Here is a 27,495-nt window from a genome sequence, read left to right as displayed (position 1 = left end):
CCGCCCCCAACATGGCGGCGCTGCCCCCCCTCGCAGCCCGGGACCCCCCCGGCCGCCCCCCGCTCCCTGCTGGGACCTGGGACCCCCGAACCCCGGCGGGGGGACCCGGGGGGGGGCTCGAAGGGACGACACGGGGCGGGGTCGGGGGGGGCTGCTCCGTTTATTGGGGGGCATCGGGCGACGCTGGGCGCTGGGCAGGCCCCGGGGGCAGGGGCGGCCTCGTAGGAGGGGGCGCTGAGGGGTCCGGCTGGGCCCAGGGGGCTGAGGGGGCCTGGGGACGAGGCAGCCCCTTGGGGACACGCCAGCCCCTGGGGATGAGCCATCCCTTGGGGACAAGCCAACACTCTGGGGACAAGTTATTCCTCTGGGGACAAGCCAGCCCCTTGGGGATGAGCCATCCCTCTAGGGATAAAGCCATCCCCTAGGGACCAGCCAGCCCCTCACAGGATGGGGCCATCCCTCTAGGGCCGAGCTGTCCCCTTGGGGACAATCCATCCCCCTGGGGACAAGCCACAGCCTGCAGCGGAGCCGTCCCCGGGGCCCCTGTCCCACTGCGAGCAGTTCTGGGTGTGCCTGGCCGAGGCAGGCGAGCGCTGCCACACACACGTGCGTGTCCCCACGCGTTGCCAGAGGGTCCTTTTTTGGGGCACGGCCAGCAGGGCCGGGGGGGGCTCCGTGTCCCGCGTCCCCCCGCTGGGGTCGGCAGCCCCAGGGCTACGCCGAGCTGGGGGTGACGTGCCCGTCGCTGGCCTCGCTCCAGTTCACAGCCCACTCCTTCCTCTGGATGGTGCCCATCTTCTCCTCGCGGTACTGCTGCCGCTCCTCCCGCGGGATCTTGACGGCGTGGTACTGCGGCACGGCCGGCGGCGCGTAGCGTGCCCGGCGGAAGAAACCGAGCTGCAGGGAGCAGGGGGTCAGCCCCGGGGGCTGGGGGCAGCGCCTGGCTGTGGCTCGGGCAGCCAGGCGGCATCGGGTCCGGCTCCACGTGCTCACAGCTCTGCGCTCCCCCCAGATGTCACCGCGGGGGCACGCACGTTGCAGCGGCGCTGCAAACCCTCGCACATCTGCGTGCCAGCACGGCACGGGCTGGCTCAGCACTGCAAACCCTGGCACGGCCATGCACCAGCAGCACTGCAGGCTCCTGCCCTGCCACCCCGCCGCTGCAAACCTGCATTTGGTGCTGCAAACCCTCGCACAGCCACACGCCCGCCCTGCAAATCCTCATACACTCGTGCACCAGCACTGCAAACCCTTGCACAACCACGCAGCAGCACTGCAAACCCTCGCTCCCTGCTGCCCGGACACTGCAAACCCTCTTTCTGCCCGCCCCACTGCTCCAATCCCTCTCACAGCTGCATGCAGACACCGCAAGCCCTCATCCCCCCGCCTGGGCACACCGCACTCCTTCGCACACCCGTGCAGGGGGGGCTGTGCGCCCGTGCGCACCCGTGCTGGCTGCTGCCGGCCCGGGGAGCCGGCCCCGCGTTACCGCTGGCCCTCCAGAGCCTGCTTGTCCGCCTCGGAGGGCTGCAGCCTCCGGCGGGCCCGGTAATAATTAGTGGTGTAGCGGGAGGTTTGGCTGCTCCGCTTGAAGAAGCCGCACTGGGGAGGAAGTGAGAAGGTGAGGCTGGGCACGGCACAGCGTGGCACGGCACTGGTCATGGCATGGCACGGCGCAGCAGTGGCCCAGCAGCACGGCGTGGCATGACACGGTAGGGGCAGCACGGCACGGCCAGGGTGGTCCAGCACGGCACGGCACCCTCAGAGCACCCCGTGCCACGGGGAGGGGACACATCCTGCCGCAGGGACCCCGTCCCCCTCGCTCACCTTCCAGAGGATGAAGACCAGCAGGGCCAGGACGAGGATGCCGGCCAGCACGGCCAGGAGGATGACCCACCAGGGCACGCCGCCGGCCACCGCCACACCGGGGTCCAAGTAGATGGTGACGGGGATCTGGGGACGGCAGCGTGGGTCAGGGGGTGGCGGGGAGGGCGCCGGGTGCTGGGGGCGTGGGGTCAGACCTGCGTGGAGGCGTCCTTCAGCACCAGGTTCTTGATGGAGGAGGTCACCGAGACGCTGGCACGCACGATCAGCTCCACCGAGGTGACGGCCAGGAACTCCTGCAGCGGGGACACCACGGGACAGGGCTTGTCCTTGTCCCCATCCCCGTCCCCATCCCCGTCCCCGTTCCCTTTTTACCTCCAGGAAGGTGCTGTTCCAGAGCCGCCCGCGGGCGGTGAGCACGGCGGCGCGCTCGAAGCTGTGCAGCGGGCAGCGGAACGCCAGGCAGCGCGCGGTGCCCTGGGCACAGTCCTGGGGGGACAGGGGGGGGTCACAGCGTGGCCACGCACCCCGGGACCACCCCAGGACTGGGAGCACCCCGATAGCAGGAGCACCCCAGCCCCGCTCACCAGTGTCACGTTCTTTTTCCTTTCTGCGGGCGCTGGCACCCGCCAGGACCCCGCGGCGGGCGCTTCGGCGAGCTCAGTGTCCCCTGGCGGCTCCTGGGGGACAAAGGACTGGCATGGAGAGGGGACAGCCCCCCCCCCGCCCACCATCCCACTCCACCCCCCCGCCGTACCAGGGCCAGCTGCAGTGGGTTGGCAGCAGGGCTGCAGGACGCCCGCAGCCCCGGTGCCGCCGCCAGCTCCAGCTGCAGCGGGTACAGCAGCCACTTCCCATTGCTGATCTCGTGGGGCCACTGCAGCGTGAGGAAGGCCGAGCCCAGCGTCTTCAGCGACTGGCCCCGGTTGGAGACCTGCATGGGATGGGGTGTGAATGGGGGGGGGTCGGGGGGCACGGCTGAAACCCCCCCCCAAAGCCCCCCAGACTCACCGTCACCTCGAAGCGCACGGCGCTGCCCACTTGGCTCTCCCGCCGCACCGCGCTCTCGCCCCGCACCACCCCGCCGAAAAAGAGCCGGGGGGGCACGGCCACGCTGCGGGGACACAGTGGGGGGGGTCAGGGGGATGTGGAGAGGAGGGGGGGGGCCCAGCACCCACCCCGCTGCCACTCACCCCGTCACTGAGAGAGGCAGCTCGATGACCACGCGCGCCCGAGCCACCACCGGCTCCAGCCCCGGCTGCTCGCTGATCCTGGGGAAATTATGGGGGTCGTGGGGGGGGGACATCGCTCTGAGCCCCCCCCCACGCCACCTGCAGAGCCCCCGCCACCCTCCCCAGCTCACGTGGACAGGGCCAGCTCCACCGCCAGGTCCGTGGTCTGGAGGGTGATGCCCAGGGTGCTGAGGATGAGGTAGAAACGCACCTGGGGGCACAGGGCGAGGGTTGGGGCCGGGGGTCCCGGGGCGGGTTGTTGTGGGGGGGGGTTCAGGGAGCTGCGCCCACCTGGGCTCCGCGTTTCAGGGGGTTCCCCAGCTCGCACTCCACCTGCGAGCCGTTCTGGTTGGCGAGGCAAACCACCGGCTTGTCCTGGGGACAGAGAGTGGGGACCTGCTGCGGGCACTCCCCATCCCCAAACCCCCGGAACCAAACCACCCCAAACCCCAGCACCTCTGGGACCAGCCCCACCCCAAACCCCAGCACCTTTGGGACCAGCCCCGTCCCAAACCCCAGCACCTCTGGGACCAGCCCCACCCCAAACCCCAGCATCCCCAAGGACCAGCCCCGTCCCAAACCCCAGCACCTCTGGGACCAGCCCCACCCCAAACCCCAGCATCCCCAAGGACCAGCCCCGTCCCAAACCCCAGCACCTCTGGGACCAGCCCCACCCCAAACCCCAGCCCCCCAAAACTCCCCCCGCATCCATCCCCATCCCACCCCCTCAGCACCCTCAGGCCCATCCCCATCCCTCTGCATCCCTGCGCCCCCCAGGTCCATCCCCATGGCTCCGCACCCCCAAATCCCCCCTCCCTCACCCCCCACCCATCCCCTGCCGCACCGAGGGTGGCCGGCCGTCATAGGGGCGCACGGCGGAGTAGGGCAGCTCCTCGGGGAAGGTGGCGGTGAGCACGGCCTCGTGGGCATCGTCCCCGTCCCGCTGCGGCTCCGCGGGGTCCGAGGGCAGGTTGGTGACGTGGATCTCCAGGGCCACGTCCTTCTGGTCGCTCATGGCGAAGATGGCAGTGCCGTCCTCACCCCTGGGGGGTGGGGGGACAAAAGGCCCAATGAGCCCCCGCCGGGCGTCCGCTCCACCCCGTGGGGTGAGGATGTGTGGGGTGGGGGGGACGCCCACCTGGGCAGGGGCACGAAATCGGCGTCCCCCAGGCGGGCGCAGAACTGGAAGTGCAGCTGCAGGTTGCTCTGGCAGATTTTGTCGTCCCCGCAGCCCTGCTTCAGAAAGTGAACCTGCGGGGGGGGGACACACACAGCAGGCTCGGGGACACCTCGAGGGAGGCAGAACCCCCCCCCCCATCAAGCTGGCCCCGAGCAGGACGGCTCCTCACCTCGGTGCGCTGGCTGCTGGGCTGCTGGGGGCTGAGCACGGGGGACAGGGGGGGCAGGGCGGCCCCCCGGCTGTGCCGCGTCGCCCCCCGGCTGTGCCGTGTGGCCCCCCGGCTGTGCTGTGCCACCCCGGCCCCCTGGATGCCGTAGGCGAGGGTGACAGCGATGGGGCGCAGCTTGTCACGGATACTGTCCTGGGGACAGTGAGAGAGAGGGTGAGGGAGAGGGGGGACAGGGAATGGGGACGGGGGTGGGACAGGGATGGGACAGGGATGAGGACAAGGACAGGGATGGCACAGGGATGGCACAGGGGTGGGACAGGGATGAGGATGGAACAAGGATGGCACAGGGATGAGGATGGGTTGGGGACAGGGATGGGAAAAGGATGGGACAGGGATGAGGACAGGGACAGGGATGGCACAGGGATGGGGATGGGAAAAGGATGAGGATGGGATGGGGATGGCACAGGCGTGGGAACGGGGACAGGGATGGGATGGAGACGGCACGGATGGAACAAGTTTGGGGACAGGGATGGGAAGGAGGACAGGGATGGGGCAGAGTTGGCACAGGGATGAGGACAGGGAAGGGGAAGGGACACGGATGGGGACAGGAGCAGGACAGGGATGGAGACGGGTTTGTGAATGGGACGGATTTGGTGACGAGGACGGGACAGGGACACAATGGGGACAAGGACAGGAACAGGGACATGGACGGGGACATTGATGGGGACAGGGACGGGGACATTGATGGGGACAGGGACGGGGACAGGGAGCCACCTGGAGCTGGAAGGTGGCTTTGACGCAGGCGCGGGCGTGCTGCCGGGGCAGCTCCACGGTGTGGGAGAACTGGTGCTCGGGGTCCGAGGGCCGGCGGCCGAGGAAGGTGACGCGGGGGGCATGGCCCAGCCGCCGCCGCTCCGTGTCGGCATCGAAGACGTATTCCAGCACTGGGGCAGAGGGACGGGGCCATGCCGGGGTCCCCATCACCCCACAGGGGTCCCATCCCCTCTGTGGGGGACACGCAGCCCCCCCAGGACCCCCCCAGCCCCTCCACCCGTCCCCACTCACCGAGGGGGGGGCTGTAGCTGGCCGGGCTGGCCGTGTAGCTGAAGCAGGCTCGGACGTCCACGCTATGGGGGCGTGGGGCAGAAGTGGGGTGAGATGGGGGGGCCCCGACACCCCCCTCGCCCCCTCCCCGGCCACGTGGCACCCACCAGACGCCCTCCTGGTGCTGGCAGTTGCTCTGCTCCAGGTCGATGTTGGGGGGAACCAGGGAGACGTTCCTGGAGACGTGCACCACGGGGCGAGCCCTGCGGGGGGGGGGAGCACGGTGGTGTCGGGATGGGACCCACCGGGGGCACCCCCAAAGTGCGCAGCCCCTGCACGGGACCCCCCGGCTGTGCCAAGGGATGGGGGGAGCCTGAGGTGGGGGCGTGGGGGGAGCTGGGGATGGGGGATGATGCTTAGGGACAGGGGATGCTGTGGGTTAGGGGATGCGCAGGGATGGGGGATGGTTGGGGTTATGGGGTGCTTGGGGTTAGGGGATCCTTGGGGTTAGGGGATGTGCAGGGATGGGGGATGCTCAGGGTTAGGAGATGCACAGGGATGGGGGATGCTCAGGGTTATGGGGTGCTTAGGATCAGGTGATGCTTGGGGTTAGGGGATGCACAAGGATGGGGGATGTTTGGGGTTAGGGGACCCTTGGGGTTAGGGGATGCTTGGCGTTAGGGGATGTGCAAGGATGGGGAATGCTCAGGGTTACGGGGTCCTTGGGATCAGGGGATGCTCAGGATTAGGGGATACTCGGGGTTACGGGATGCTCAGGTTTATGGGATGATCGGGATCAGGAGTTGCTCAGGGACAGGGGATGCTCGGGGATAGGGGCTGTTTGGGATCAGGGGATGCTTGGGGATTTGGGTGCCCTGTTTGGGGCTGGGGGTGCCCGTGGTGGGCGCTCACCTGTACAGCACCACGGTGTCAGAGAGGGAGCCCACGAGCAGGTCGGGGTAGAGGTTCCCATCCACGTCCAGCCCCCCCGAGAGCGCGTACCCGAAGGCCGTCACCCCCACACCCTCCCCGTCCAGGACCTGGGGACAAGGACGGCTGTGACGCTGGGAACCGGCAGCGGGGGGGCACTGGGGAACTTCCCCCCCCCCCCGACCCCCATCCCTCACCTGCGCCGGCTTGGCCACGATGCCCAGGTTGCTGCCGTGGTAGATGTAAACCTTGCCAGCGCCATCAAAGGGGGCTCCCACGGCCAGATCTGGGGGGGAAGAAGCGGTGAGGGGGGGGACACAGCAGCACCCGGGGACCCCAGAGCCCCCCCCCCCAGCGCCCCTCACCCTCGAAGCCGTCCTGGTTGAGGTCCCCGGCAGCGCCCAGGGCGATGCCGAACATGGAGCCGCGGGTGCCGTTGAGGCGCAGGGGGGCGGCGGCGTCCCAGTGCCCCGCGGGGTTGATGTAGACGTAGGCGGCCCCCCCGATCTCCTCCTTGCGCTCAAAGAAGTGGGGGGCCCCCACCACCAGGTCCATCCAGCTGCGGGCACGGCCACCGCGTCACCCCCTTCTTGGGACCACCGCGCACGGCGGCACCGCGGATCCCCGGCACCGCGGGCACCGTGGGCACCGTGGGCACCGTGGGTGCCCCCCACCCCTTGGTGCCCCCCCCCCCACCAGCCTCACCCGTCGCTGTTGAGGTCCAGCACGGCCAGGGCGTAGCCGAAGGCGGAGGTGAGCTGCTCGCCCCGCAGCACAGCCTCGGGCACCAGGCGCTGGGCGCTGTCGCGGCGCAGGATGAGGACGGCGCCCGTGTGGTTGGCGCGGGGGGCGCCGCTCACGAAGCTCAGCTCCTGCCGCCGCGTCAGGCCCGCGCCCGAGTCCACCGAGAAACCTGCGGGTGGGGGCGGTTTTTTGGGTTTTATTATTATTTTTGGGGGGTCGGGGGGGTTGATTTGTACCCGGCCCCCATCGCCGTGCCCCACCCGGTGCCCTCTGTCCGTCTCCGTCTCTCTCTCTCTCTGCTCGGCTCCCTGCGTGGCTGGGGGTCCTGGTGCTTTGGGGTGGGGGGCACGGGGATGGGGATGGGGTTTGGGGGGGGTCCTGCTCGGCTCGTGCCTCAATTTCCCTGCTCTGTGCTCCATATAGTCTGTACTTGGGGGGGGGGGTGGCAGAGGTGGGGCGTCCTAGGTCCTCTTCCAGCTCTGGGGGAAAGCGAGGGGGGGGTGAGGACCAGCCCCCTCCCTTCCCCGCATGGCCAGAAGGGAAGATTTTGGGGAGAGAAAGGAAGATTTTGGGGGCAGAGCAGCAAGACCTGGAGCGCCCAGATCTCCCTCCCCAGCGGATGCAGAGCCCCCAGGGCCTTGGGGACCCCCCACCCCCAGCCCCATGCAGCAGTGGCAGCACCCGACCCCCCCCCAGCAGCACAGCCCAGCCCGTGCCCAGCCCCCCCAGCCCTGCCACAGCCCCCCCAGCCCCCAGGCACCCAGCAGGATGCAGCCCCCATGCACCCCCCATGCACCCCCCCATGCAGAAACATCACCGGAGGGAAAAGCACAGGGACCTGGGGTGCGGGGGGGGCACGCCAGGCTCAGCACTCAGTTGGGACCCCCTGGAATCCCCCCCCAACACCCAGTGTCCCCCCCCCAAGCCTGGCGGTGCCCCCACCACAACCCCGGCACAGCGACAGGACACACGGCCACAGTCAGGGCATGGAGATGGGGGGAGCTGGGGGGGGGGGGCACAGGCACCGCATGGACCCAAAAGGGTCCCGGGGGCTTTGTGGGGGGTGGCACAGGGCAGGGGGGCAGGTCACAGCCTGTGTGCAGGGTTGGGTGTGCAAGGGGCTGTGTGTGCACGCCTGGGTGTGCGGGGGGGGGGGATGCACAGGGTGTGTGTGGGGGGGTGCAAAGCGAGCTGGGTGCGTGCACACGCGTGTGTCTGCGTGTGCGTGCCCAGAGGCTGCAGCAGCTCCGCTCTCCTCTGCTCTGCACAGACACGGGGAGGGGGGGGGGGGGACACCGACACGACACGGCTCCGGGGGGGTGGCACACGGGGAGGGGGGGGGGGTGGCTCCAAGGGGGTGGCACACGGGGACGCGGCGGTGCCGCGTACGAACCCAAGTAGCTATTCTGGGGCACGTCGCCGGCCGCGCCGGGCACCTTCTCGTTGGGGTCGGGGCTTTTGTAGACCAGCTGGTCGGGGTCTGAGCTATCAACGTTTGTCACAAACAACAAACCTGCGCCCGGCGGGCCGAGAGAGAAAGAGAGGGGGGGGTCAGGGAGGGCGTCGGGGTCGGGGCAGGCTGGAGCCGGGCTGGGGGGGACCAGGGGGCTCCCCACGCCGCGCCGGGCTCCGCCGTGCCCGTACCCAGGTAGCTGTTGGCGGGCACGGGGATGAGCGAGGGGTCCTGGTCCTTCTCGCCCCCCGCTTCGTAGGGGCCGTCGTCGTAGCGCAGCGGGTCGAGGGAGCTCTGGTTAAGCAGCTCCACGCGCAGGTTCCCTGCCAAACCGAGGAGGGGTCAGAGGGGCTGGGGGACCCTCCCGGGGGGGGGACCCTCCCAGGGACCATCCTGCTGCACGGGGACAAGAGGGGCGCTGGAGATGTCGGCTGCCCCGCGGCGCTGCGGGCACGGGGGGGGTCCTGCCCCCATTGGGCATCCCGCAGCACGGACACGCGGCCGTGCGCACGCACACGGCTCCACGGCTCACCCAGCACCCACACGTGCACCCCCCAACCACACGCACACACACGTGCACGCACCCCAGCTCGTGTGTGCAAACCCACCCCACGTGGACACGCACCCCACGTGCGCCCATCGCTGCGCTCGCACCCGCACACCCCCCCGGGCGCCTGCCCACGCTCACCCTTCCAGTTGTAGGTGCCGGGGGCCCCGAAGAGGATGTAGTGCTGGTCGGGGCTGAAGGCGGCGGCCAGGCCCTGCTGGCAGAAGCCGAAGCGGTCGTGGCCCTGCGGCCGCCCCTCGCAGAATTTCCACTCGCCGCCGTCCAGCTCGTCGCGCACCCGCAGGTCCTGGCTCAGCACGAAGCAGCGCCCGATCACGTCCCGCGTCTCCAGGGGCTGCCGCACCCGGTTCCGCGCCTCGTACAGGTGGGCGCAGGTCTGCGAGCACGGGGGGGGGGGCGTCAGGAGGCACCCCCGACACCTCCCCGCTCCCCACCGGTGTCCCCCCGCCTCGTCCCCATGCCCCCCCTCGCCGGGTGCTCACCACGATCTTGCCGCCGGCGCCCTGGCTCTTCACGCTCACCCCCAGCCACTGGTTCTCTTTGCTCTCTCTCTGCAGGTCAACTGGGAGGGTTTGGGGGGGGGCAGCGTCAGCACCATCATCCCCGTCCCCCCCATCCCCTCTGCCCCCAGCGGGGGGGGGGCCGAGCACCTCACCTCCCTCGTCGATGGGCACCCGCCAGCAGTCGGAGAGCTCGGGGGTCAGCGGGCAGGCGAAGAGCCCCCCGGTGCGGTTGGCGGCTTGGCTGGGCAGCGCCGGCGCCAGGGGGGCCCCCACCAGCAGCCTGTGGGGACGGGGAGCCCCCCGTCAGGGCACGGGCGTGTGGATGTGTGCCCCCCCCCCTCCCAGCACTGCCAGCTTTGCACGCTCGCCCCCCCCAAGCCCCCCTCGCCGCGGCCCCCTGCCCGCCGCCCCCGCGCAGCTGTCCCTGCGCTCCCACCCCAATTTCACGGCTGCAGGCACCGCGTGTGCCCAGCTCGGTGCCACGGCCCCAGCACGGCCCTTCCCAGGCCTCGGAGCACCCCGGACCCCCCTGGTCCCATCCCCCTGACCCCCCCCGACCCCCCCACGTCCCGTGGGGAGGGGTCTCAGCCCCGTCCCGCTGTGCCCTGAGGAGCGCGGAGGTGGCGGCTCCCCTGTGGCCATGGGGCACCCCCCCGGCCTGTCCCCAGGGGATGGTGGCCTCAAGACACAAAGGAGCCCCGGGAGGGGACGGAGAGGCAGAGCTGGTAAAAATAAACTGGAATTCACTCAAAATAACTCGGCAGCAACATGCCCAAAAAAGGAGGGAGCCAGGAGCAGGCACGGGCGCGGCCCCCCAACCCGGGCAGTGCCCGGCGTGCCCGGGCCAAGGCTCCAAGTAAGGAGCTCGGGGCTGAGGCTGCCCCGGGAGATGCTGGGGCTGGGGGGACCGGAGGGGACAAGCAGGGGGACACCGGTGCTGGTGCCATGGCCGGCGCCGTGCCCGTGCCATGCCCAGTGCCCGGTGCCATGCCCTGTGCCATGCGTGGTGCCATGTCCGTGCTGTGCCCAGTGCCATGCCCAGTTCCCAGTGCCAGTGCTCCGTGCCCGGTTCCCAGTGCCATGCCCGGTTCCCGGTGCTGTGCCCAGTGCCCAGCTCCCGGTGCCAGTGCCATGCCCGGTTCCCAGTGCCATGCCTGGCTCCTGGTGCTGTGCCCGGCACCCAGTGCCGGTGCCGTGCCCAGTTCCCGGTGCTGGTGCCGTGCCCCGTTCCCGGTGCCGCGGAGCGCAGCACGATGCCAGCAGCTCCCCAAGCACCTGCCGGGAGCTCGGCCACCGGGCAGGGCGCACCGAGGGCCCGGCGGCGCCAGGAATGTCGAGAGGGCGGCAGCGGGGGCCGAGCGGCTCCCACCGGCGCCACCGCGCTGGCGCCGCCGGCCCCGACCGGGGGCGCACCGGGCGAGGGGTGGGGAGACAGGGGGACACCCAGGGAGGCTGCGGGACCCCCGGGGCTCCCCCCGCTCGGCTCCTCGCCTTCGTGCACCCCCCCGGGGCCGGCGGCTCCCCTGGCACGCGGGTGGGCGTCCGGCGGCTCGGCACCGAGCGGGGCGCGGAGGCGGCGGGGACGGGGCTGGGGCTGGAGGGGGGGTCCGGCGGCCGAACGCGCGCGTCCCCCCCACCCCATCCCCATCCCCCCTCCCCAGCACCCCGGGGCTCCCTCCCAGCACCCCGCTTCCCTCCGAATGCCCCCGGGGCTGCTGGAAGCGGGGATGGGGAATGGGAGTGGGGGGTCCCCGGGGCGCAACCCCCCCCCCCCGGGCGCTCACCAGCTGGCCGGCTCGGGGCTGAGCTGCCGGTGCAGGGCCACCGAGAAACCGAAGAGGCTGCCCTTGGCGCCGTCCTTCAGCAGGGTGCTGCCCGCGTCCAGGTTGAAGGCGGCGCTGCCCAGCAGGGACAGCCACAGCCAGGGCAGCCACCGCGGCCCCGCCATGGCGCCCCGCTCCCCGCCGCTCCCCGCCGCTCCCGGCCGTTCCTCGCCGGCCGCTCCCCGCCGCTCCGGTCCGCCCCCCGCCCCTGCGGACCCGGCTGGCGGCCAGCGCGGCCCCCGCCCCGCGGCGAGTGACAGGCAAAAGGGGAGGGGGGGGGGGGACACACGGCACGGGGACAGCGCTGGGACAGTGCCCGGTGGCACCGGGAGAGCGCGCGGGGACGCGCCGCGGGGATGCTGCAGCACCGGGAGGGCGCAACGGGGAGCACCGGGGGGGGGACGCAGCGCGGTGACACGGCGGGGGGACACTGCAGGGGGACAGGGACACGCTGCGGGGACACCGCACGGGGACACAGCTTGGGGACAGGGCTGGGACACTGCACGGGGACACGGCACCGGGACACACCGTGGGGACACCGTGGGGACACGGCACGGGGACACGGCACGGGGACACCCCACGGGGACACCCCCACGGGGACACGCTGCCGTGACACCGCGTGGGGCTGCTGCAGTGGGCACGGAGCGGTGACACAGCACGGGGACACACGGCGATGACACACCGCGGTGACACAGAGCGGTGACATCGCACGGGGATGGCTCACCGGGACCCTGCACCGGGACCCTGCACTGGGACACGGCCCCGGGACACAGCCCCCGGCCGCATGGGGGGGGGGGGGCTGGGACCCCCCCAGTGCAGTGCTCAGCACCCCAAATCGCCCTACACGGCACCCCACATCGCCCAGCACCCCACATCACACCGCACGCCCCCCCCCTTTTTACCCTCCACATCACAGCCTACCCCGTTACACCGCACCCCGGCACCCCCCCACTTTGCCCCCCCCTGGGTGGGGGGCACCCCTGGGTGGGGGGCACCCCCCCTCTGACAGCAGCAGCAGGACCTGGGGGGGGGTTGGAAGCGGGCAGGGGGTGCGCAGTGGGGCCAGGCCCCCCAGGAGCGAGCAGCCCCGCGCCCCCGCAGCAGCCCGGGGGGGGCAGTCATATTTTCCAGCCCCGGGGGCTATTTTTAACCATCGCCGCTCCCCCCCCAGGCCCGCGGAGATGGCTGGGAGTTGGCCGCGCTGCTCGGCCCTGCGGGAGCTGCACTGACCTCTTCTTCCTCCTCCTCCTCCTCCTCCTCACTGCTGGCCCGGGGGTGAGGTGGGGGAAGGACCCCCCCGCCCCACAACTCCTGGCTGCCATCCAGGGCCCCCCCCCGAGCCTCCAAATCCCCTCCCGATGGCCCGGCCACCGTGGGAACGAGGAGGCCACGTCCCGAGGAGGGCAGAGAATGGGAAGGGGAATGGGAAAAGGAATGGGAAGAGGAATGTTAATGGGAACGGGAACAGGAATGTTCATGGGAATGGGAACATTAATGGGAATGGGAACGTTAATGGAAATGGGAACAGGAACATTAATGGGAACGGGAACAGGAATGTTAATGGGAACAGGAACATTAATGGGAATGGGAACATTAATGGAATGGGAACGTTCATGGGAATGGGAACGGGAATGGGAACAGGAATGTTAATGGGAATGGGAACGTTAATGGGAATGGGAACAGGAATATTAATGGGATTGGGAACATTAATGGGATTGGGAACATTAATGGGATTGGGAACGGGAATGTTAATGGAACGGGAACATTAATGGGAATGGGAATAGGAATGTTAATGGGAGTGGGAATGGGAACATTAATGGGAACGGGAACGTTAATGGGAGTGGGAATGGGAACGGGAACATTAATGGGATTGGGAACAGGGCTGCTCTGCATCAGTGCCCCCCTGGCCCCCTGCCCACCCCTGGCTTCTGCCAGCCCCGGCCACCACTGCAGGAGAAAGAGGAGGAGGAGGAGGAGGAGGAGGGAGGAGGAGGAAGAGACCCCCAGGGGCCCTTTTCTGCCCCCCCGCACCCAGCCAGGCTCCCTCAGCCCCCCCCAGGCTCTCAGCCAGGCCCCTACAGTGCCCCCAGCCCCTATGGGTCCGTGTAGCCCCCCCCCCTCAGCCAGACCCCTATGGCCACTACGGGCCCCCCAGGCCTCCACTTGGGACCCCACAGCCCCCACCCCAGGCCCCTGTGAGTCCCCACAGCCCAGCCCAGGTCCCGATGCCCCACCCCAACCCCTATAGGCTCCTTGGGCCCAAGGGGTGCTATAGGGGCCCCTAAAGAGCCCAGTCAGACCCCTGTAGTGCCCCTTGGGCCCTATAGCACCCCCTCAGACTCTATAGGGCCCCATCAGGCCCCTATAGCACCCTCTAGGGTGCTATGCCCCCTCCACACCCCTATAGCGCTCCTTGGGACCCTAGAGCACCCCTTGGGCCCCTACAGTGCCCCATTAGACCCCTATAGTGCTCCTTGGGTTCCTATAGCGCCTCCTCCCCGGTCCCTATAGCGCTCCTTGGGTCCCTATAACACCCCATCAGCTCTCTATAGCACCCCCTCGGCCCCTATAGCGCCCCCCCGCCCGGCCCCTATAGTGCTCCTTGGCTCCTATAGGGCCCCTTCAGCCCCCTATAGTGCTCCTTGGGCCCCTATAGCAGCCCACCAGCTCCCTATAGCACTCCTTGGCCTTTATAGGGCCCAATCAGGCCCCTATAGCGCCCTCTAGGGTGCTATGCCCCCCGCACACCCCTATAGCGCTCCCTGGGCCCCTATAGCACCCACCTGTGCCCCTACAACACCCAATAAAACCCCTATAGCGCCCCATCAGCCCCATATAGGGCCCCACCAGGCCCTTATAGCGCCCCCCCGTCCCTATAGCGCTCCTTGGGTCCCTATAACCCCGCCCCACCCCCCTACAGCGTCCCCCCCCCGCCCCTATAACGCTCCTTGGGTCCCTCTAGCACCCCACCAGCTCCCTGTAGCACCCCCGGAGCCCCTATAGGGCCCCATCAGACCCCTATAGCGCCCCTCCCGGCCCCTATAGCACTCCTTGTGTCCCTATAGGACCCCCAACCCCCTATAACGCCCCCCCCCACGCCCCCATAGCACTCCTTGTGCCCCTATAGCACCCACCTGGGCCCCTACAGCACCCAGTAAGACCCCTATAGTTCCCCATCAGCCCCCTATAGTGCTCCTTGGCCCCTACAGCGCCCCCCTATAGCCCCCTATAGAGCCCCCCGGACCCTATAGCGCTCCTTGGGTCCCTATAGGACCCCCCAGCCCCCTATAGAGCCCCTATAGCGCTCCTTGTGTCCCTATAGCCCCCCTCCAGCCCCCTATAGCCCCCTATAGAGCCCCTATAGCCCCCCCCAAGACCCCTATAGAGCCCCCCCCAGCCCCTATAGCGCTCCTTGGGTCCCTATAGCCCCCCCCAGCCGCCTATAGCCCCCTATAGAGCCCCCCCAGCCCATATAGCGCTCCTCGGGTCCCTATAGCCCCCTATAGCGCTCCTTGGGTCCCTATAGGACCCCCCAGCACCCTATAGAGACCCCCCAGCACCCTATAGAGCCCCCCCCGCCCCTATAGCCCCCCCCCCGGCCCCCTATAGCCCCCCTTGGGTCCCTATGGGACCCCCCAGCCCCCTATAGCCCCCTATAGAGCCCCCCCCAGCCCCCTATAGCGCCCCCCCCAGGCCCCCGCCCCCCTCCCCTCAACTCCTCCCCGCTCCCGTCATGCCCCGCGGCGGGGCGGGGCGGCGGTGACGTCATGACGCAGGGCGACGCACGGGGGGCCGCCATGCTGTCCCGGCTGCTGCGGGAGCACCAGGCGCGGCAGGGCGAGCGGCGCGAGCTGCAGGGTGAGCGTTACCACGGCAACCGCCCCGCCCACCCCCCACCCCCCCACCGCGCCGCGCGCCCATTGGCCGGCCGCGCCGCCAGCCGCGCCGCCCCATTGGCCCGCGGCGCTGCCAATCGCGGAAGGGGGGGGGGGGGGGGGGGTTCGCGCGGCTGGAGGGGAGGGAAGCGGGGCGTGACGTCACCGCCGCGCGGGCGTGACGTCAGGCGGCGTGGCGCTGACGTCACGGCGCTGACGTCGCTTTCCCGCAGAGCGGCGCCGCAGGGAGGCCATCGCCGCCGCCACGCGCCTGACGGAGGCCCTGGTGGATCACCTGAACGTGGGGTGAGCGCGGGGGCACCCCGGGACCCCCCAACCCGGGAACAGCCCCCCCATCACCCCCATCAACCCCCACCGCCCCCCCATCCCCCTCCCATCATGACGTCATCCCCCCTTTAACCTCCATCACCCCCCATTAACCCCCTTGCCCCCCATTACCCCCCCTCACCCCCCCATTACCCCCAATCACCCCCCGTTAACCCCCCCGACCCCCGTTACCCCATATCACCCATTGCTCCCCGATTAACCCCCCTCCCTCTTTGACCCCCGTATCACCCATCGCCCCCCTATTGACCCCTATTAACCCCCCACATCACCCCCCATTAACCCCCGTCACCCCCCATTGATCCCCATTAACCCCCCATTACCCCATATCCCCCCTCACCCCCTCTTGACCCCAATGTCCCCCCCGTTGACTCCATATCACCCCTCACCCCCTCATTAACCCCCCCACTCCCCAATTGACCCCTATTACCCCCTTATCCCCCCTCACCCCCAATTAACCCCCCTGTTAACCCCATATCACCTATCACCCCCCATTGATGCCCATTAACCCCCCTGTTGACCCCCATTAACCCCATATCCCCCTCACCTTTCATTGACCCCCATATCACCCCTCACCCCCATTAACCCCTCCATTACCCCCATATCCCCTATCACCCCCTGTTGACCCCCATTACCCCCATATCCCTCATTATCTGCATATCTCATCACCCCCCATTAACCCCCTCACCCTGTTGACCTCCATATTCCCCCTCATCCCCCGTTATCCCCATTAACCCCCATTACCCCATATCACCCGTCACCCCCCATTGACCCCCATTACCCCCATAACCCCCCTCACCCTGTTGACTTCCATATCCCCCCTCACCCCACATTAATCCCCCCATTGACCCCATTACCCCCATATCCCCCCTCACCTCCCCTTAACCCCCCCATTACCTCCATATCCCCTATCACCCCCATTGACCCCTGTTAACCCCCCCATTAACCCCCCCGTTGACCCCATTACCCCCATATCCCCTATCACCCCCCATTGACCCCCATTAACCCCCATTGACCCCCATTACCCCCATATCCCGTCACCCCCCATTAAACCCCCTCACCCCCTGTTGACCTGCATATCCCCCTTCACCCCCCATTAATCCCCCCATTGACCCCATTACCCCCCATTAACACCCCCATTACCCCCATATCCCCCATCACCCCCCGTTGACCCCCATATCACCCCCATCCACATTAACCCCCCCATTGACCCCCATATCCCCCATTAACCCCCCCATTGACCCCCATTAACCCCCCCATTAACCCCCCATTCCCCCCATATCCCCCATTGACCCCCATCACCCCCTGTTGACCCCCATTAACCCCGACCCCAAATCCCCCCCCCCGTGCCCCCCACCCCCCCATAGGGTGGCCCAGGCCTACGTCAACCAACGCAAGCTGGACCAGGAGGTGAAGACGCTGCAGGCGCAGGCGGCGCAGTTCGCCAAGCAGACGGGGCAGTGGATCACCATGGTGGAGAACTTCAACCAGGCCCTCAAGGTGGGTGCGGGACCCCCCCCGGGACCCCCCCAACCCCCTCCAGCAGCACCCTGACCCCCCCCTTGTTTTTTACACCCCCCCCCCATCAACAGGAGATCGGCGACGTGGAGAACTGGGCGCGCAGCATCGAGCTGGACATGCGCACCATCGCCACGGCGCTGGAGTACGTCTACAAGGGGCAGCTGCAGCCCGCCTGCTCCTGAGCAACTCCCCCCCCCCGGGGGTGTGCCCCCCCCCCCAAAAAAAAAAACACCGAATAAAGCCGCAGCGAGGGGCGGCGCGGCCCCGGCTGCCCCCCCTAAGCCCCCTCATCCTCTTTAAGGCTAAACCCGGCTCTGAGGCCCCTTTTTCTCCGGACAAAAGGCGCCTTCGGGGCGCTAATCCCTGAGGGATGGGGGGGTGGCAGCGGGTCCTGTCCCCCCCCCCCTCCACAACCCCTCCAGGCCCCCATGGGGCCCCCAGGCACCGGCTTTGGCCCCAAGCCCCAGGGGAGGAGCGGCTGCAGCCGCCCCCCCCGGCTCAGACCAGCGCTGTCGCTGCTGCTGCCGCTGTGCCTGGAGCCCTCTGCCCCCAAAGGTAGGTGCCCCCCCCGTGTCTCCCCCCCCCGTGGGGCAGCTCAGCCTCTGTCTGCCCCCCCCCCAGGTGCTGGGGACCCAGGGTGGCTGCTGGCTGCTCCCCCTGACCCCATAGGGCACTTTGTGGGGGGGCTCCTGCCTTGGGGGGGCACCCTGGACCCCCCTGTCCCAACCCTATAGAGAGGTTTTTTTTTGGGGGGAGGGGGGCAGTGTGGCACCACAAAACCCCCATAAATAGGGCTGGGGGGGGGGCACAGCCCCATAGGGCTTCTATTTAGGGGGGGGGAACAGGACACAGACAGGGCATGAGGGGCCCCTCTTTGTGGGTTGGGAGCGGGGGGGGGGGTGCGGGGGTGTCCCTGCTGTGGGCTGGGGCTGAGTTGGGGTGGGAGGAGCAGCTGGGACCCCCCCCCCAGATCACGGCCAAGTGCTGACCCCCTGCACCCAGCTAATCCCTGTCATGCTACAACCTCGGGGGGAGGTCACTTAGAGCATTGGGGGGGGGCAGCAGGGCAGGGACCCCCCCCATGTACCCCAGGGCACTGGGACATGGGGTGGGCACCGAGCCCGAACCCCCAGCACCCCCCTTTGCAATTTGGGGGGGGCTCTGACCCCATGGCACGGGGCAGGGCACCCGGGGAGCGGTTTGATGGAGGGGGGGGGGGGCACAGCTTTGGGAGCCTGTGCCTGGCCCCGGGGTGCAGCCATTGAGCTGGGGTGGGGTTGGGGGGGTTCCCCACAGGCCCCCCCCCCGTCCCTCCCCACCATGTGGCCGTTCCTCTTGCTGGCGGCGCTGGCCTGGGCGCTGGGCTGGCTGCTGCGGGACCGGCGGCGGCTGCCGAGTGTGCAGGACAAGCACGTCTTCATCACCGGCTGCGACAGCGGTTTCGGCAACCTTCTGGCCCGGCGGCTGGCCCGGAGGGGCTACCGGGTGCTGGCAGCTTGCCTGACCCCAAAAGGGGCCGAGGGGTTGCAGCGGGGCTGCGCCGGGCACCTCCGCACCACCCTGCTGGACGTCACCCGCTCCGACAGCATCCAGCGCGCCGCAGAGTGGGTGCGGGAGGAGGTGGGCGAAAAAGGTGAGGATGGGGGGGGGTTTGGGGGGTAACGGGGGGGTGTTATGGGGCAGGGAGAGCCGCTGAGGTGTTATAGGGGAGGATAAGGGGGTCCTAGTGGGGTGTAATGGGGCAGGGAGAGCTGGTAAGCTGTTATAGGGGAGGATGGGAGGGCCTGGGGGGGGCGGGTTACGGGGCAGGGAGAGTTGGTAAGATGTTATAGGGGAGGGTAGGTGGGTCTGGCGGGTGTTATAGGGCAGGCTGGGGGAGTCCTGGGGGGTTGTTATGGGGTAGGGAGAGCTGGTAAGGTGTTATGGGGGAGGATAAGGGGGTCCTGGTGGGGTGTTATGGGGGCAGGGAGAGCTGGTAAGGTTTTATAGGGCAGGCTGGGGGGGCCTGGGGGGTGTTAGAGGGAAGGGAAAGCTGGTAAAGTCTTATAGGGCAGGATGGGGGGTTCTGGAGGGGTGTTATGGGGCAGGGAGAGCTGCTGAGGTGTTAGAGGGGAGGATAAGGGGGTCCTGGGTTGGTGTTATGGGGTGGGGAGATCTGGTGTTATAGGGCAGGCTGGGGGGGTGGAGAGGTGCTATGGGGCAGGACAGGGTTGCAGCGGGGGCTCTGACATGGGGCATTTGGGGGCAGCGGGGCAGAACCCAGCTGCCCTCCCCCAGGGTGCCCTAAAGAAGGACGGGGGGGCTGTGAAGCACCGGGGGGGGGGGAGCACGAGAGCTGGTCCAGGAGCTGGGGTCCTGCAGGGCTGCTATGGGGCAAGGCTGGGGGGGCCCTGCTACAGCCACCCCTATCCCCCCCACACACACCCCCCCAGGGCTTTTTGGGCTGGTGAACAACGCGGGGGTGGCCAACCCCATCGGCCCCACGGAGTGGATGCGGATCGAGGACTACAGGCGGGTGCTGGATGTCAACACATTCGGGGCCATCGAGGTGACGCTGGCGCTGCTGCCGCTGCTGAAACGGGCGCGGGGCCGCGTGGTCAACACCTCCAGTGTCCTCGGCCGCCTCTCCGCCAACGGCGGCGGCTACTGCCTGTCCAAATACTGCATCGAGGCCTTCTCCGACAGCCTCAGGTGGGTCCCCAACCCCGTCACCCCACAGTCCCAGCCCCCAAACCCGTCCCGGTCCCCTAACGGGGACCCGCGTCGCCTGCAGGCGCGACATGCGGCACTTCGGGGTGAAGGTGAGCATCGTGGAGCCCGGCTTCTTCAGGACGGCCGTCACCGACCTGGGGGGCATCGAGGCGGCCCTGCGGGGGCTCTGGGAGCGCCTGGCCCCCGAAACGCGGCTCAGCTACGGCGAGGATTTCTTCCACAAGTGTGAGCAGGGGGCGGACAACGGCACGGGTCGGGGGGCACCTCCGTGCACCGGGGCGCACCAGAGCGCACGGGACCCCGGGGGGTGCACGGGACCCTGGGGGGCACACGGGACCCCGGGGAGCACATGGGATGTGTACCTGGGGCTGACCCTAACCCCTTCCCCATCCCAAATTTCCCCCCCCCCCCCCAGACCTGAAGGTGCAGCGGCTCATCATGAACTTCATCTGCGACGGGGACCTGGGCAAGGTGACCGCCTGCATGGAGCACGCGCTGGGCGCCCGGCACCCCCGCACCCGCTACAGCGCGGGCTGGGACGCCAAGCTGCTCTGGCTGCCCGCCTCCTACCTGCCCGCCTGCATCGTCGACCTGGCCCTGGCCCTCATCCTGCCCAAACCAGCGCACAGCCAGCGCTAGGTGACCCCCCCTCGCCGGTGCCCCCCACCCCCCGTGCCGCCAATAAAGCTCTCGCCGTGGCGCTGCGCCTTCCTGGCTGGATCCGCTGTCCCAGTGCCTCCCAGTTCCTTCCTGGCACCCTACTGGTGCTCTACAGCATCCTACTGGTGGCCTACAGCACCCTTACGAGGCAGCGGCGGCTGCTGGGGGGGGGGCACAACCCAGGGGTTATCGCCCCCCCCCCCCATTACCCCCAAATCCAGCCCCACAGCTTTAAGGAAGCTTTTTATTTCCTCACCCCCCTGCGCTGCCCCCCCAGCCCTTGTTGGCACACAGCAGGGGGAGTCCGGTGGCGGCGACCCCCACCATGGGGAAAGGGGGGGGGCAGGGGGGGCGTTTGGCACGTGGAGCCCCCCCCAGGTGGGGGCCGCGGTGCCCACGCCGGGGGCTACATGACCTCGTAGCCGCTGCGGATGCCCTTCATCAGGCAGCAGGTGAAGATGATGCCCAGGATCTGCGAAGGCAGAGGGCAGGGGGGGTTGGTCCCGGTGCCCCCCCCCCGTCCCCACAACTCACACACATCGTGGGGGGGGGGTCCCAGCCCCACACCCACCTCGAAGAAGGCAATGCCCAGCGCAACGGCGGCCACGATGAGGATGTTCTTCTTCATCCAGGCTTCCATCGCCGGCAGGCAGCCCTGGGGAGGGGGGGGGGGAGCAGAAAGGGGGGGCTCAGGGGCTGGCAGCCCCTTCTGGGGGGGGGGCTGAGCAGTGCCGGGGGGGGGTCCTCACCTTCTCGTAGACGGTGGCGGGGGTGGGGTGCACGTTGCAGGTGGTGGTGTTGATGCGGCAGCAGGAATGGGGCACGGTGTCGTTGGCCCTGAACTGCTCGATGCTGCTCCAGTCCGTGTAGTTGCTGGATCCGCAGCAGTGGAACTGTGCAGGGGGGGGGCAGAAAATAAGATGGGGGGGGCATAAAATAAAGTGTGGGGGGGCAAGCCCACGGGGAAGAGCTGCTCACGTCCTGCTGGAGCTTGTCCACCGCCTCGGTCAGCGGCTGGTCCTGCCCGTACTTGCGCATGGTGTCCCACAGCCCCTCCTCCAGCTTCGAGCGGACCTGGGGGGGGGGCACACAGCCATGGGGGGAGGGGGGGGGTCAGGACCCAGCTGGGGATAGGGGGGGGCACCTAACAGCAACTCCACGCCCCCCTCCCCACCTTATCCTTGAAGACGTAGCCGGCGATGGCAGCGGCGATCTCCACCAGGAAGATGATGCTGAGCAGGACGGCGAACTGCGGGGGGGGCGAAATCAACACGGGGGGGGGTCAAGACCTCAAGACCACCCTTGACCCCCCCCCAACCCCTCACCCCCATAGACCCCCCCCTCACCGTGGTGACCATGCAGTAGCTCTCCTTCCAGGCGCCGCAGCAGCCGAAGAAGGAGACGAAGAAGATGATGATGCCGACCACCAGGATGGCCACGGGGCTGCTGGCGGCGGGGGCGCTGCCCACCACCAGCGCCTTATTGAGGGCCACCTGCGCGTAGATGCCGATGGCCACCAGCGCCACGCCGCATACCTGGGGGGGGCACACACACACATAGCTGGGGGGGGGCACAGAGCCCTGCCACCCCCCCCACAGAGCCCTCAAGGGGGTCCGGTGCCGCCGAGCATCGCCCTGGGGTTGGAGGCTGCCCGCGGTGGGGACCCCATCCCTTGGGGGGGGGGGGGGGGCTCAGTGGTAAGGGGGGAGGGATCAGTGGTTAAGGGGGGGGCCACTACAGCCCGGGGGGGTGCGTTGGCGGCTATCGGAAGCTCTGCTTCCGGCCACGGTGGAGGCCTTGGAGGGGTGGAGGGGGGGGCCCTGACGCCAGCTCCGCAGCCGGGGAGGGGGGGGGACGCGGCCGGATCTGGGGGTGGCCACGGGGCTGGTTCCTGTGCCCCCCCCTTCCTCCATTTCCCCCCCCCCCCCCCAAGACCCAGGCAGAGCCATGCGAGTGCCCCCCCCTCTCTGGAGCAGAGTGCAGCAGGAGCGGCTCCATCCCCGTCCCGTCCCCCCCAGCTGGGCCCCCCCCGGCCACAGCTTCCCCGCCGAGGGGGGGGGTCGAGTCCCGGCCCCCCCCCCGCGGCCGCCGGCGCTGTTTGCTCGCTGGGTGTGGGTAAACAGAGCCGGCCCCGCTGCCCGCTGCACAAACACTCAGAGCCGCGGGGTCCGGGGGGGGCTGGCGCCTGTGTCCCCCCCCCAAAAAAACCCAAAAAACTCTTCACCGCTGGCAAACGGCCGAGCCCCCCCCCCCCCCGGCCCCGCGGGGTGACTCAGCCCAGCGCGATCCGGGTGGGACCGGGACGAGTCAGCCCCGGCCGCGGGGGGGGCGGGGGGGGGCCGGGACGGGACGGAACGGGAGGTGCCCCCCCCGCCCCCGCCGGCCGTTGGCCTCCTCGTGCCTCTTTCCTCACCCCAAACTTCCCCAAACCCGCGCTCTGCCCCCCCCTTTTTCCCCCCCACAACCCCAAACCCCGCGTGGGGACCCCAGCCCGGAGGCAGCACCCGGTGGGGGGGGGACATTCCCTGTGTCCCCCGTCCCCCCCCCCCCCCAGCCCCGTTGTGCCCGGGGGGGGGGGGGGTGACCCCGGCCCGATCCCGGTTTTTGGGCGGCCCCCCCCAGGGCGCGCCTGCCCGGCCCTGCCCCGTTACCCCTGGAGCCTACCGACGGCGGAACGGCCACGGCGCTGCCCGGGCCCCCCCCGACACCCCCTCCCGGTGCCCGTGACCCCAAGGGGGGGGCTCTCGGGGATGGGACGGGGGGAGCGCAACGAGGGGGCGGCGGCTGCTGCCCGCCGGGGTCCCGCTCGGTGCCCCCTCAGGGGGCTCGGTGGGGAAGATCCCCCCCACACCCCCCCCCGTGCCCGGTACCCCCACACCCCCCCGGCTCCCTGCCCGCCCCCCCCGGCCCCGCACTCACCCAGAAGATGAAGTTGAAGATGAAAACCAGAAACTTGACGCACTTCATGCCGCCCTCCAGCGCCATGGCGAGTCCTGCGGGCACCGGCACCTCGCAACCGGCCCCGCTCCCGGTGCCCCGACCCCGACCCCAACCCCACCGACCCGGGACCCTCCCCGGGACCCCAACACCCCTCCCGGGACCGCTCCCCCGCTCCGCTCCCGGTGCCACCGCCCCCCCCTCCCGGTGCCGCTCCCGGTGCCGCTCCCGGTGCCGCCGCCGCTCCCCCGCCCCGGGCGCTCACCGGCGCCGCTGCCGTCGGTGCGCCCTCGATCATGTGATGGGGCTGGCGCCAGTCAACAGGAAACCCCGGTCCCGCCCCGGTCCCCGCCCGGTCCCGCCCCGGTCCCCGCCCGGTCCCGCCCCGGTCCCCCCCGGTCCCGCCCCCACCCCTCTCCGCGCCCCCCGGCCCCGAGCGGCGCCGCCGGGACAGGACAGACACGGGGTGGGGGGGGGGGCACGGGCCGGGACACGGAGCCTTTAATGAGCACGCGGGGACAAGGACACCGGGGGGGGGGCCCCCGAGCTCGCCCCCTGTCCCGCAGCCCCCCGGGGTCCCCGCTGTCCCCTGCCCCGGGGTCTCGGTCACCGCCCCGTGGCACCGGGTCCCCGCTGTCCCCTGTCCCCACCGCCCCAAACCCTGCACCCTGGGGTCCCCAGCACCCCAGTGTCACATCCCCAAACCCTTTGGTCCTCGCTGCCCCACGCCCTGGGGTCCCGGCCACCCTACACCCTGCTGCCCCCCCCGGGACCCCACTGTCCCCACGTCCCGCACTCTGGGGTCCCGGCCACCCTGGTGGCACCGCTCTGCGCTCCTTGGTCCCCGCTGTCCCCTGCCTTGCACCCCAGGGTCCCTGGCCACCCCAGGTCCCCGCCACCCCCTGCCCTGCACCCTGCCCCCCCCGCACCCACAGTCTCACAGCCCGGGCACGGCCACCAGCGCACCCAGCACGGCCTCCAGGTGCTGGGGGTGCACGTAGGCCACCAGCCCCCCCCGGTTCGCCCAGCGCTCGGCCCCCACCACCCCCTCCGCAGGGCGGTTGTAGAGCAGCTCAGGGGGGGGACCGGTGTCACCCACCCGCCGTGCCCGCAGGGCCTCTGCCAGGGCCACCGTGCCCCCCCCCAGCGCCCGCAGGATGGCGTGGGGGGCGCAGGCGTCCCAGGCGAAGGTGCTGCCCTCGGAGAGGACGTAGGCGTCCGCCAGCCCCAGGATGACGCACAGCATCTTGTAGCCAGCGCCGGCGGCGAAGCGGAGGCGGCCACCGCAGAGGGGGTCCAGGGCTGCCCGCACCCCCGGCCCCTCGGCCCGGCTCAGCACCACGCGGGGCGGGGGGCGCGGAGGTGGCGGGGGGCTCAGCGAGCACAGCCGGGTGTCCTGGTACGCGATGCCCCAGTGGTACCGGCCCTGCCACCTGCGGGGATGGGGACACGGGGTGAGCCCCAACGCCGCGTCCCGCAGTGTGGGTCCGTCTGCGGCAGGGGTGGGGGTCCGCGGTGTCCCCCCTGGTGGGCCGGTACCTGTGGGTGAGGGGGTCACGGCAGAAGAAGGGCTCGTTGATGACGCCCAGCACGGGGCAGCCAGAGCGGCGGTCGTAGGCGCCGATGAGCACCAGCGCCGAGCACAGCCCCGCGGGGGAGATGCCGTCGACGGGGGCCACGTCCTCGCGCCCCCCAATGTACTCGTTGGTGGAGTCTGAGGGTGCAACCGCAGCCCTCAGTGCTCAGCCACGGATCGGGGGGGGGGTCCCCAGCCCACCCCCGTGCCCCTCTCTCACCGATGGGGTCTATCCAGATGGCCAGGTCCCCGGGCGGGATGCTCAGGGCCACCCCGTCCAGCACCGTGTCCCCCAGCACCACGTCGCGGTGCGCGGCGGCTGCCAGCAGCTCGGCTGCCGCCTGCTCGGGGGCCAGCACGGAGCCCAGCAGCGCCGCAGTCTCGCCGACCGTGCCGCACACCCGCACCGCCACCGTCTCCCCTGCCGGCACCACGGTGGCGTCACCGAGGGCTCGAGGGTGGTGGCGGTGGTGGTGGGGGGGTCCCGTGCCCACTGCCCCCCGACTCACCCTGGGCGTTGGTGAACTCGTTGGACTCCTCGCCGCCGATGTGGCCCTGCAGCTCGGGGAACTGCGGGCAGATCGGGGTCAGCGCCACCCCATCCGGTGTGGGGAACCCCCCCTCGTCCCCCCGGCGCGTCCCCTACCTCCGTGCCCAGGTCGTGCTTGATGACCTCCTGGATCAGCACGTCCGCCAGCGTCTTGAAGTCCTGCAGGAACCGCCGGTTCTTGTCGGCGCCCGTCTTCTCGGCCACCAGGAGCTGGAAGAGGGGCTCCTCGTGCCGGCACAGCCGGGCGATGTCGGCCGCCTTCTCCGAGGCGCTCACCAGGGCCTTCAGCAGCCCCGCCATGCCTGGGGACGTGGAGCTCAGCGGGTGCCCACCACGGGCCCGCTCCGTCCCCCGCGTGCCCCCAAGGCACGGCCCCACACATCCCCAGCCCCTAATTGCAGGGTGCCCAGGGCCGCATCCTGCCTGGCCCGGCAGCGTGTCCCCAGGGTGGGGACCGGGCTAAAATTAACGAGAGTGGCAGCCAGAGGCACCCACGGCACAGAGGTGGGGACGTGGCCGGGCACAGGCATGGGGATGGGGACGTGGACGAGGACGGGGAGGGGGACAGGGACAGGGATGGGAACAGGGACAGGGAAGGGGACAAGGACGCGAATAGGGATGGGGACGGGGATGGGGACAGGGATGTGAATGGGGACAGAGACGAGCATGGAACAGGGACAGGGAAGGGGACAAGGACAGGAACAGGGACGTGGATGGGGATGGGGACGGGGATGGGGTCATGGACGTGGGGCTCTGCCCCCCCCAGCCAGGTCCCAGCTGCACCCGGGGTGAACGGGGCCGCACCCGGACCCCCCCCGTTACCCCCCCGCGGGAAGGGGCCACGCAGCGACACCCCCGGACACCGGGGGGGGGGGGAGGGGGGGGAGGCACTGTCCCGGGACCCCCCCGCGTGGGACCCTCCCCCGCCGTTCCGAAGCCTTTCCCCGGTGCCCCCGCGGGGATCCCCCGCGCCCCTCCCGCTGCCGTTACCGGGCCCGGTGCCGCTCTCCGCTCCTCCGGGGGGGCCCCGCTCGGCGGCGCCGTGGGGCGGGGCGGGGCCACCGGGACACGTCACGGCGCCGCCTTAACCCCCGCGGCTCCGCGCGGGACCCGGTGCTGCGGGGGGGGGGGGTCCCGCCGGGGGCTTCCCAGCGCCGCCGCCGCCGCCGCCTCCGCTTCCCGTTCGCTTCCCCCCCGCGCCGCCCACCGGATGATGACGTCACGACGGGCGGTGACGTCATCGCCGCGGGGAAACCCCGGGGACGGCGCCCGGCGGGGCGCTACCGGCGGCGCAGCCTCTCCGGGACCCCCCCCCCTGGACCCGACCCCGCCGGGGACGGAGGCTCCGAACCCCGGGGGTGCGGCGGGGCCGTTTCCCCCCCCGGGCCGCGCGGTGGCGCCCTCCGCCCGGCGCTGAGCCCGCGCTCCGGTTTTACCGGCGCCGGTGTGAACGCGGCCGCTCCGGAGCGGCTCCGCCGCGCCCCCTGGCGGGATGCGTCTGCGCCGCGCCGCCGCCGCGCAACCGGGACCGCGGGGCCGCGACCGGGACCGCGACCGGGGCCGCTCGCCCCGCACCGGGAGCGCCGCCGCCACCCACCGGGAGCGGGACCCGGGGCGGGTCGGGGCCGGGGCAGCCCGGGAGGGGACTTTGGGGGGGGCTCGGGGAGGGGGCGCCGGGCGCGGCCGCGCCTCCCCCTTGCCCTCTCCATGGTTCTGATGGGGCCGGCACCGGGAGGGAGCGGCCGGGCCCCGCCCGCCCCGAGGGGTCCCGCCGGGAGCCGCCGCGCTGCCCGGGACCGGGCGGGGTGAGCCGTGCCGGGAGCCGCTGCCCGGGGCCGCCCGGGGCCGG

At 70.5% G+C, this 27,495-nt stretch overlaps 5 protein-coding genes across 11 annotated transcripts; 2 read left to right on the top strand and 3 right to left on the bottom strand.

The window, feature by feature from the left end:
* Window positions 1-141: 141 nt before the first annotated feature.
* On the bottom strand, window positions 142-12,281 carry ITGA7 (integrin subunit alpha 7). 7 transcript variants are annotated; one of them, XM_072031789.1, is made up of 27 exons: window positions 11,432-12,281; window positions 9,800-9,927; window positions 9,627-9,706; window positions 9,265-9,520; window positions 8,768-8,899; window positions 8,517-8,636; window positions 7,085-7,292; window positions 6,745-6,938; window positions 6,577-6,665; window positions 6,362-6,489; window positions 5,617-5,712; window positions 5,471-5,532; window positions 5,180-5,349; window positions 4,406-4,597; window positions 4,195-4,307; window positions 3,901-4,099; window positions 3,348-3,431; window positions 3,188-3,267; window positions 3,018-3,095; window positions 2,836-2,938; window positions 2,582-2,758; window positions 2,412-2,504; window positions 2,200-2,313; window positions 2,022-2,120; window positions 1,828-1,953; window positions 1,447-1,602; window positions 757-897 (listed from the first exon to the last, which is right to left on the bottom strand). In XM_072031789.1, the coding sequence occupies exons 1-26, from the start codon at window positions 11,593-11,595 to the stop codon at window positions 1,486-1,488; spliced, it is 3,402 nt and encodes a 1,133-aa protein (XP_071887890.1). In that variant the 5' UTR covers window positions 11,596-12,281; the 3' UTR covers window positions 757-897; window positions 1,447-1,485. The 7 variants fall into 7 exon arrangements, with proteins under 7 accessions (XP_071887889.1, XP_071887891.1, XP_071887892.1 ...); XM_072031788.1 differs by lacking the exon at window positions 1,447-1,602 and having other exon boundaries at window positions 142-897; window positions 11,432-12,279; XM_072031793.1 differs by lacking the exon at window positions 8,517-8,636 and having other exon boundaries at window positions 11,432-12,280.
* A 2,893-nt stretch (window positions 12,282-15,174) lies between these two features.
* On the top strand, window positions 15,175-17,426 carry BLOC1S1 (biogenesis of lysosomal organelles complex 1 subunit 1). Its single transcript, XM_072031809.1, has 4 exons — window positions 15,175-15,328; window positions 15,579-15,651; window positions 17,058-17,190; window positions 17,283-17,426. The coding sequence occupies exons 1-4, from the start codon at window positions 15,238-15,240 to the stop codon at window positions 17,391-17,393; spliced, it is 408 nt and encodes a 135-aa protein (XP_071887910.1). The 5' UTR covers window positions 15,175-15,237; the 3' UTR covers window positions 17,394-17,426.
* A 154-nt stretch (window positions 17,427-17,580) lies between these two features.
* On the top strand, window positions 17,581-20,623 carry RDH5 (retinol dehydrogenase 5). Its single transcript, XM_072031803.1, has 4 exons — window positions 17,581-18,844; window positions 19,644-19,902; window positions 19,985-20,148; window positions 20,339-20,623. The coding sequence occupies exons 1-4, from the start codon at window positions 18,415-18,417 to the stop codon at window positions 20,560-20,562; spliced, it is 1,077 nt and encodes a 358-aa protein (XP_071887904.1). The 5' UTR covers window positions 17,581-18,414; the 3' UTR covers window positions 20,563-20,623.
* Window positions 20,624-20,813: 190 nt separating this feature from the next.
* Window positions 20,814-23,869, bottom strand: CD63 (CD63 molecule). The gene is made up of 8 exons (XM_072031805.1): window positions 23,786-23,869; window positions 23,503-23,576; window positions 21,930-22,118; window positions 21,758-21,832; window positions 21,562-21,657; window positions 21,333-21,476; window positions 21,155-21,238; window positions 20,814-21,055 (listed from the first exon to the last, which is right to left on the bottom strand). The coding sequence occupies exons 2-8, from the start codon at window positions 23,566-23,568 to the stop codon at window positions 20,990-20,992; spliced, it is 720 nt and encodes a 239-aa protein (XP_071887906.1). The 5' UTR covers window positions 23,569-23,576; window positions 23,786-23,869; the 3' UTR covers window positions 20,814-20,989.
* Window positions 23,870-23,999: 130 nt separating this feature from the next.
* On the bottom strand, window positions 24,000-26,852 carry INPP1 (inositol polyphosphate-1-phosphatase). Its single transcript, XM_038171680.2, has 6 exons — window positions 26,637-26,852; window positions 25,743-25,948; window positions 25,606-25,666; window positions 25,317-25,517; window positions 25,060-25,234; window positions 24,000-24,953 (listed from the first exon to the last, which is right to left on the bottom strand). Exons 2-6 carry the CDS (start codon window positions 25,944-25,946, stop codon window positions 24,458-24,460), a joined length of 1,137 nt encoding a protein of 378 aa, XP_038027608.2. The 5' UTR covers window positions 25,947-25,948; window positions 26,637-26,852; the 3' UTR covers window positions 24,000-24,457.
* Window positions 26,853-27,495: the final 643 nt, after the last annotated feature.

This window comes from Anas platyrhynchos, chromosome 34 (assembly GCF_047663525.1).
Source record: "Anas platyrhynchos isolate ZD024472 breed Pekin duck chromosome 34, IASCAAS_PekinDuck_T2T, whole genome shotgun sequence".
Classification (NCBI taxonomy): domain Eukaryota; kingdom Metazoa; phylum Chordata; class Aves; order Anseriformes; family Anatidae; genus Anas; species Anas platyrhynchos.
The sequence above is the reverse complement of the archived record's forward strand: the minus strand, read 5'-3'. Positions and strand labels throughout refer to the sequence as shown.

Bases quoted from the DNA above. Each gene is read 5' to 3' on its own strand.
- ITGA7 (XM_072031788.1), bottom strand. From the start codon at position 11,595: ATGGCGGGGCCGCGGTGGCTGCCCTGGCTGTGGCTGTCCCTGCTGGGC. The intron at 5,350-5,470 runs GTGAGTGGGGAC...CCTCTGCCCCAG, and splicing joins CAGCTACAGCCCCCCCCTCG to TGCTGGAATACGTCTTCGAT. The intron at 2,505-2,581 runs GTACGGCGGGGG...TTTGTCCCCCAG, and splicing joins ACCCACTGCAGCTGGCCCTG to GAGCCGCCAGGGGACACTGA.
- BLOC1S1 (XM_072031809.1), top strand. From the start codon at position 15,238: ATGACGCAGGGCGACGCACGGGGGGCCGCCATGCTGTCCCGGCTGCTG. The intron at 15,652-17,057 runs GTGAGCGCGGGG...ACCCCCCCATAG, and splicing joins GTGGATCACCTGAACGTGGG to GGTGGCCCAGGCCTACGTCA. The intron at 17,191-17,282 runs GTGGGTGCGGGA...CCCCATCAACAG, and splicing joins ACTTCAACCAGGCCCTCAAG to GAGATCGGCGACGTGGAGAA.
- RDH5 (XM_072031803.1), top strand. From the start codon at position 18,415: ATGGAGGGGGGGGGGGGCACAGCTTTGGGAGCCTGTGCCTGGCCCCGG. The intron at 18,845-19,643 runs GTGAGGATGGGG...ACACCCCCCCAG, and splicing joins GGAGGAGGTGGGCGAAAAAG to GGCTTTTTGGGCTGGTGAAC. The intron at 20,149-20,338 runs GTGAGCAGGGGG...CCCCCCCCCCAG, and splicing joins CGAGGATTTCTTCCACAAGT to ACCTGAAGGTGCAGCGGCTC.
- CD63 (XM_072031805.1), bottom strand. From the start codon at position 23,568: ATGGCGCTGGAGGGCGGCATGAAGTGCGTCAAGTTTCTGGTTTTCATC. The intron at 21,477-21,561 runs GTGAGCAGCTCT...CCCCCTGCACAG, and splicing joins TGGACAAGCTCCAGCAGGAC to TTCCACTGCTGCGGATCCAG. The intron at 21,056-21,154 runs GTGGGTGTGGGG...CTGCCTTCGCAG, and splicing joins TGGGCATTGCCTTCTTCGAG to ATCCTGGGCATCATCTTCAC.
- INPP1 (XM_038171680.2), bottom strand. From the start codon at position 25,946: ATGGCGGGGCTGCTGAAGGCCCTGGTGAGCGCCTCGGAGAAGGCGGCC. The intron at 25,518-25,605 runs GTGAGTCGGGGG...TGGTGCCGGCAG, and splicing joins CGAGTTCACCAACGCCCAGG to GGGAGACGGTGGCGGTGCGG. The intron at 25,235-25,316 runs GTGAGAGAGGGG...TTGCACCCTCAG, and splicing joins CATCTGGATAGACCCCATCG to ACTCCACCAACGAGTACATT.